Source organism: Camelina sativa, chromosome 8 (genome assembly GCF_000633955.1).
Source record: "Camelina sativa cultivar DH55 chromosome 8, Cs, whole genome shotgun sequence".
In the NCBI taxonomy this organism is placed as follows: Eukaryota; Viridiplantae; Streptophyta; class Magnoliopsida; order Brassicales; family Brassicaceae; genus Camelina; species Camelina sativa.
Genome location: NC_025692.1, coordinates 16761312 through 16769676, shown reverse-complemented (window position 1 = coordinate 16769676; position 8365 = coordinate 16761312). Strand labels below are relative to the sequence as shown.

At 33.0% G+C, this 8365-nt stretch overlaps 1 protein-coding gene across 1 annotated transcript; it reads right to left on the bottom strand.

Annotated features, from left to right (window-relative positions):
• On the bottom strand, positions 1450–6071 carry LOC104709612. Its single transcript, XM_010426192.1, has 2 exons — positions 5919–6071; positions 1450–2208 (listed from the first exon to the last, which is right to left on the bottom strand). Exons 1-2 carry the CDS (start codon positions 6069–6071, stop codon positions 1450–1452), a joined length of 912 nt encoding a protein of 303 aa, XP_010424494.1.

The following is an 8365-nucleotide window of genomic DNA, read 5'->3' as shown; positions in this document are numbered from 1 at the left end:
AATTTGCAAACATAAGCTTGCCTCGATCATCATCTTGTTCTAACTCTTCTTCACCAATTCTTTCTTCATACGCCTCCAGTCGACCTACAATGTTTTCAAAACTTGTCTTATTCAAGTCAAGTACCTGCTCGAGCGAAGCCACAATATGAATGAACTTTCTACGAGGGAGACTTGACAGAAATTTCTTGACAATCATAGGTTCTGCCAGCTCATTGCCCAAAGATGCTGATTTTGTTGAAATTGCAGACAATTTCTCGACAAATTCATCAATCCTCTCTGTTTATTTCATCTTCAACCGGTCGAACTCAGCCATAAGGGTTTGAAGTCTTGCCTCCTTAACCATGTCCGCTCCTATATGTCTTGATCATATAGCTTCCCATATTTCTTTAGCAGTCTCTAAACCTCCAATCTGGAGAGTAAGAGCTTCAAGGATAGATTGTATGATTACAGCGATTGCCAAATCGTTCTTTGTCTCATCAATGTTTCCTTTTTCGATTACATCCCATGATTTGTGAACTTTGAGCAGGATCTTCATCTTCATCGACCATACTGTATAGTTGCTCGAGTTCAACATAGGACACTTGATAGAGGAAGATCCTCCATCTGTTGGTGGTTACGATCCTGGGGCCTGTGATGAACTTGTTTTGTCTTCTTGACTTGTTGTCAAGCTTTTGTCTCCTCCTCCTCCTTCCATCAAAGCTTTTACGTCTTTTCCTGCCATTGATTAAGCTCTGACACCACGTGCAGAAACCAAAACAGAACACAAGTGCTTAATAAGAATAACTCTCTTATTAATCTTAAGGAAAATACTCAAAACCTTAAGCTCAAAAACTCATAAGTTGTGCCATAAGTTAGCACATCCTTTTATAGAGAAAAATCAACACCAAAAACTCAATTGGATAACTCCCAAATAAAATTGACCTTATCCTATGTATATTTAGATTGATCCTAAATATACTTGGCCTAATCTCCTAATTACAAGCTTACAACAACAACAAAAACATACCTAAACATTTAAAATCTGAAACTCAATCAAAAGAAATCTCCTAAAATATGAGACATCATGCTTGATGGTGCTTGTATTTGTGATGCTTGACTTGCTTGAAGAGGTTGTGATGCTTGACTTGATTGAGTTGCTTGAGAGGCTTGTGACGGCTGACTTGATTGACTTCTTTGGTTTACTTGGCTAGGACAAGAATCTGTTTGCTTCTTTGGTGGCCTTTTAACCGGGACTCCAATGTTGTTGCACCTCACTATATTATGACCTGTTAATCCACAACGCCCACTATGAAGTTTCATTCCTTCTCTCGACAGTTTTTTCTGAACAGGTTCTTCTTCTTCATTCCTTTTCTCATTCTTCTTCTTTTTCTTTTTTTTGTGGTGACTCATTTTTCCCTTTGATTCTTTTCTGCTTTTTTTTGGACCTTTATCTACTAGTCTTGGTGGTGGCTAAAGTCTAGATTCTCTGGAATTTTCCCAAAAATACATTCCATTCACTCCCATTAGTGTCTCACTGTATTGCTTAACCCAACTTGTAGTCAAATACCAATCTGAGACAACAAAATCCTCAGGTTTCAGCTTTTTCTTCAATATTATACGCAGTACATGTCGACAAGGTATCCTAGTCATACTCCACCTCCTACAAGCACAAGTTTTAGCATTCATATCAACCCTAAAACCTTGGCCATGCTCAGTTACTTCATAATGACCATTACCACAAGGAAATACGTGACAATACAACATGTGTTTTTGTTCCTCAGTAATGGTGGCAGCCACTTTCAAAATAAACTTTCCTTGATGACTCATAGCCTTCTTCTTCCTCATTGCATTACGGATCATACACTGACGTCTAAGACTCTCTAACATCTCTACTAGTGGCATCTCTCGTGCTTGGTTGATGGCATTGTTGTAGGATTCAGAGAAATTGTTGGAGACATCCTCACACGTTGATGCGAAAGTAAAGAAAGCACGGCTACAGTTGCGCGGGTTCTTCATCATCACTGCATCATACACACTTTTGTCAAAATTCTTCAATGCTAAAATAGCTCTCTCATATTCTGCAATATTGAAACTCTTTGCAACTGCCCAAAACAAGTCCTTAGGCAACTCTTTGCCTAGATAAACTCTCCTAAGATTTCCGTAGATGTGGCGTGCACACATACGGTGCTCTACTTTAGGCAACTCTTGTTCAACATAAATTAATAAACCCTGTAATCATGAAAACATATTAGAAAATAAACCAATCGAACAAAATATCAACCAACTACTAATAAACATGAAAATAACCAACTAGTGGCTTTCAAGTTTGTGAATATCCCCTCCATCATATGTAACAACACCGCTGCATGAGACATTAAACTTGCCGTTGTGATAGATCTGGAAAGTTGCTTCAGAGCTGAAAAAAACCAGAAAAAATCATGGTTTTTAGATTTCTCGACATTCTATTGAACAGTTGGTGTTCAAGAATTTTACATGGGGAATTGCACCCTATAATCTAAAAAAAAATTATAATTCACTCCATAAATATTCTAACCACTAAAAGTTAATATACTCTGTATAAACTGTATTATATACCACTTTACCCTTGTCACCATCACCCATACTCCCTACCACTACCATCACCACTCCACCTCTTAACCACCATCACCCCTAGGGTTCACAATAAATTAACCTCTAGAGTTTAGATTTCCTCCAGCCACCATCACCATTTACCACCGGCCGTTGCCACCTTCGACCTCTGGTCGCTACCACCACCGGCCACCGACCTCCGACCACTGGCCAACGACATCCGGCCACCGACAACCAGCCACCGACCTCCGGCCACCGACTTCCGGCCACGATCTCCGGCAACCGACCTCCGGCTACCGACCACCGGCCACCGATCTCCGGCTACCGGTCACCGACTTCCGGTTACGACCTCCGGCAACCGACTTCCGGCCACCGATCTTCGGCTATCGGTCACCGGCCTCTGGCCGCCGCCACCTCCGGTTGTAATTCCGGCCACCCACCCTCCAGCCACTATTGCCACCAAACCTTCAAAGGTAATTTTTCCTACCCTTCATGTTATTCATTTAATTTTTCAAAATAGTATGCTATATTCTTAATTATATTTGTAAATATGGCTAGTTGGCAAATTGACCCAGTTTACATTGGGTCTAACTGAATAAAAACAAAAAATTTCTAAAGAAACGCTTAGCCAATTCATTAAAACAATATAAAATTTGAGTGGTCAATGAAGGTGCTATTGACTCATGAGGTCATACACATACACGTGAAAATGATTCTTTCACCACTCTTATTAAAATAATACATGTCAAGAAATATTGAATGAGTTCGATCAAAATATGTCTAAAATTATAAAGAGAATTACCTCATCTTTCTCGAACAGATCCAAGTCTCAATTTCAAAACTCTCTTCTACAACCAATATTGAGATTATAGGTTTTGATTGTTCTACTTCCTGATAAATGAATAATTTTGGGTTAAGAAGATGAACAAAACACAAACGACGTAGTATCATCTGAAATTTTATTTCAGCGTTTCTTTACAAAATGACGTCGACGTGGATTCCATGTCATCCACATTTCACGGCACAGTAACAGTGTTAATGCCTAAGTATAATTTAGCACAAATATTTAAGATACGATATGTTAATTAAATAAATAAAGAGTGGAGGTATGATTTAGCACAGTCATATGATCAAGGTGTGAATTTAACATAACAAAGTTGCACTACAAGAAAACAACCGCAAACGGAAGGTCATATCTGTCTGTAACTAGTTGGAACCAACCTAAACCGACATATTACATATGGCATCAGTTCTTCGGTTCTAGAGCGTCGGGAATATTAAATATGTCTGGAATCCGTCAGTATATCCAACAGACACTACCAAAAAACTATTGTGTTAAATCATTTATTTTATATTTTTGCATCAGATTTAAATGATGTAAAAATAACTTGTATCACTTTTAGAAATGATTTACTATTTGTTGATGCAAATAATTTGTATCAGTTTATTTCAAACTGATGTTCTATTAAATCAGTTATAACAAATGATTTTAATTATTTGTGTCAGTTTTTTGTAAATAATTTTTAATTTTGGTATCATTTATGAATAACCGATACTAATTAATTATTATTTTTTTAATAATACAAAAATTAATAACAGATTTTTTACATTAAATATTTTCGAATTATTTTTAATATGCAGAAAATTGTTTTCGATATCTATTAAAATCTTTTCAAATCTTTACTAATATCTTTTATTAAATCGTTATTTACAAAAATAGTAAAAACAAAAAAACAAAAACCAATTATTATAGATTCATCAACGATTTACAAAAGAAAAAAAAAGTAAGATGAACTTAGATCATAAATTCATAACCTAGCTATGGTTTTTTCTTGCTTAAGTGTTATATATATTTCTCCATGCTTGAGTGTTATATGAAACACATATTACTTGTCTTCCATGCCTTTCTTTTCCAGATTCTTGATGACATTGTTGTTTCATCTTGAGATTTTCTGAGTATATAACCAAAAATAACCGAGAAAAAGTTAGAATTCTACATGAGATAATAAAAAATTGATAAAAAAAAATATGGAGAAGAAAATTACACTTACCTTCAAATCTTCTAAGATGTGATGATAATATGCTGAAGATGTGTTGTAGATGCATAATTTGTGTCACCAGTAGTTGTCTTGTGGATAATCAAAAAAGAACTTATGCAAAAGTTGTTGTTTTGATCACTCCCAATTTTTTTGTTTGTTTTTGCTAATGGAGAACCACTTTCACCTTTAAATAATCACAAAGATTTTTTTTTTTAGAGGTTACAAAGATCGTGAATAGTATGGAAATGAATTTCAGATTTTAAAAAATAATAATAATACATCTGAAATCCAGACAAATAAAAAGTGAGGAATTTAAAAAATAAAAGAAACAGGTTTCGGTATTTTAAATATTAAAACCACATCTGGAATCCAAACAAAAAATATATGTTAATAATTATTAATTTATAGAAATGATTTGTGTATTGATTTATTGTTTTAGTAATAATTTATTATGAGATCAATTTTGTATTATTTATTAATTGATATTTAATTTGCATCATTATATTAAGTGATGTAAATTTATATTTTTGTTAAATATTTTTGAAGTAATGCAAATTAAAATAAAATTGTGTCACTTTTATTGAACTGATGTCACATTATTCGATTACCACATCAATAATTACAATTGATATTAAACCACATATTATGCATCATTTATCAATAAGTCATTTAAATTAATGTCATTTATATTTGTGATACTATTTAAATGATGCAATCAACTATTTTTTTTTGTAGTGAGATATCCGACAAATTTCCAAGGACATATTATTCCGACGGATTACCAACGACTTTTGTTCTCGACGAAATGGCGACAGATATTGTCGTCGAGATGTAGCTGTCGAGAACCCGTCAGAATGATAAGCGACGACAATTGATAACTTCCCAACAGATAATAGCAAGGGGAAACTGACTGTTTCCCAAGAAATATATTTCGTTATTCCCGACGGATTTTCCGACGGCTACACTCCCGACGGTCTCCCGACAGAGTTTACCGACGGATTCCCGACAATTAAAATGATTCATTTCTCTGTTTTTGCTCTGTTATTCTCTGTTTTTATAGACGGATTCCCGACGGATGGTTAATGTTTAATATTAATATTTTAAAATATTTAGTTAACTGATTAGATAAATATTTAAAAATAAATCTAATTTCTTTTGACAACAATTGCTAATTAGGTAATAACATTTAAATTCATAAATTAATAACATCCAAAATACAATATTACAAATCATCTCAAAAATCAACAAGAAAAAGAAATTGGGGAGTAAAATATAAATATTGTGAAAATAGGTCTAAGAACTTGAATTCACAGGGAACTTTGATCGCATCTCTGCCATGAACGATGCAACCTCCTCATCTTTCAGCTTGTTCTTCTCATTCTCTTTTTCCATCATCTTCTCAAGAGCTTCAATACATTCATATTTTTCTTGGAGGACTCGATAAGCCCATGCGTCATTCGCCATCGATAAGATTAAGAATAATTTAAACATGGCATCTACGGTTAGGAAGTTGTTTAAGTCTAAGCATTCATCATCCTCTACATCTCAAAAAAACAATTAATTCAAGAGAAATTATGTCAAAAATTACAACCTTTAATCAAGAAATATCAAAAGATCAACTACCGCATGTTAATCTACAAAATATATATCAAATAGGAGTTTTTGATTTTAAAACTGCATATTCAATCAAAGAACATGAACAAACTTTATCATTACAAAATGAATTTGAAGAAATTAAACTACTTTCTTCTATGGCTTTAGAAAACTATAAAAGAAAGAAGTTTAATTATATTCATTTTGGTCTAATACAAATAGCAATTAAACCTTTATCTAGAACAGGGATTGATTCTCCAATACTCATGTTATTAAGAGATAAAACACTTTTAAAATTTAAAGACTCCTTATTAGAAGCAGTACAATCAAACTTATGTAACAGAGCTATATATTTTAATTTTGCACCCAATTTTCAATTAAGCCTACATGATCCTACAATATTTAATACTTTAGTTCTAAACGTACATTTGCCTGAAATTAAATTCCAGCAAGACAGACATGGCTATCGAATTTACTTTAAGCAATCTACATCTGAGTTTAACCCAAGATGTTTATTGCAAGATGATAAAGGCGAAACAACAATATTGGCTGTACATAGTAAAGATACACCAACCTCTACATATACACCTAAATAATTAAAATGGACCGAAATTACTTCCTGATCATTGGAAAATTAATATTACTCAACCACCAAGAAACTTTGAACAAAGAACTATTACAAGTATAATTGAACAATATGATGGAAAAGTATTATTAAACTTTGGTTCCTTTAGAGATCCACCATCATTAATTTCAGGCAAATGTACGTTTAGAACTAAAGTATTAAATATTGTAGGATCATGTAGGCTTACTTGAAAATTGGGTGCACAATTAAAATATATAGCTCCGTTACATAAGTTTGATTGTACTGCTCCTAATAAGTAGTCTTCAAATTTTAAAAGTGTTTTATCTCATAATAACATGAGTATTGGAGAATCAATCCCTGTTCTAGATAAATGTTTAATTGCTATTTGTCTTAGACCAAAATGAATATAATTAAACTTCTTTCTTTTATAGTTTTCTAAAGCCATAGAAGAAAGTAGTTTAATTTCTTCAAATTCATTTTGTAATGAAAAAGTTTGTTCATGTTCTTTGATTGAATATGCAGTTCTAAAATCAAAAGCTCCTATTTGATATATATTTTGTGGATTAACATGCGGTAGTTGATCTTTTGATATTTCTTGATTAAAGGTTGTAATTTTTGACATAATTTCTCTTGAATTAATTGTTTTTAGAGATGTAGAGGATGATGAATGCTTAGACTAAAACAACTTCCTAACCGTAGATGCCATGTTTAAATTATTCTTAATCTAATGCTAAAAATGCAAACTAACCGATCTTATCGATGGCGAATGACGCATGGGCATACCAACGAACTCACTGCCTCCTGGTCTTACAGCCTGGAACACCTATGCTATCAATGCTCTTGACAAGGTTCTGGTTGGTTGATTTTTAACACTAGGCTTAAGTATAAATTAAACAAGTATCTCTTTGGCTTGGATGTAGTAAAATAAAACATGTATCATACTATAGGTAAATATCTTTTGGCTCTGATACCATACGTTCTTAAACAAAACCCAGGATAAAATATATAGAATATATGTTAGATTCTTGTATAACTATAGTAGAAACAAGTTTATAAATAAAACGATTAACTTAAAATAAAGACAAGAGGGATGATTAAAACTTACTTTATTTAAACTTGATTTAAATACAAGAGTAAAGGTACAAACTTTGAAAACAAACTTATGAAAACTAGAGAGTAGGATGTATAGGGAGTTTGTGAATGATCACTAAAAACACTCTGCCCTCTCCTATTACCCTCACTTCCTTATTTATACAAAGTTGTATGAAGTTGCGTAAGTTGTTATAGACGTGTCATATTTTTGACATTGCGAGAGATGAGTAATCCTTTGTTGATTGAAGTCTTTGTCTTGTTATAGTTTTGAAGTCTTCATTTCTTGGTCTTGAAGTCTTGTATTGATAGTTGAGCTGTTGCGTAATTGAGTTTTTGTCTTCATCTTGTCTTGAAAATTGGAGTCTTGATGGAGTCGGTGGAAGAGGTTGCTTCTTTTTTCTACAAAATTATATACTAAATATATATGTATTTATATTACAAGCACATAATATACTAAATATATATATATATATATATATATATATAT

Bases quoted from the DNA above. Each gene is read 5' to 3' on its own strand.
- LOC104709612 (XM_010426192.1), bottom strand. From the start codon at position 6,071: ATGGCGAATGACGCATGGGCTTATCGAGTCCTCCAAGAAAAATATGAA. The intron at 2,209-5,918 runs GTGAATTCAAGT...TCATGATTACAG, and splicing joins AGATGCGATCAAAGTTCCCT to GGTTTATTAATTTATGTTGA.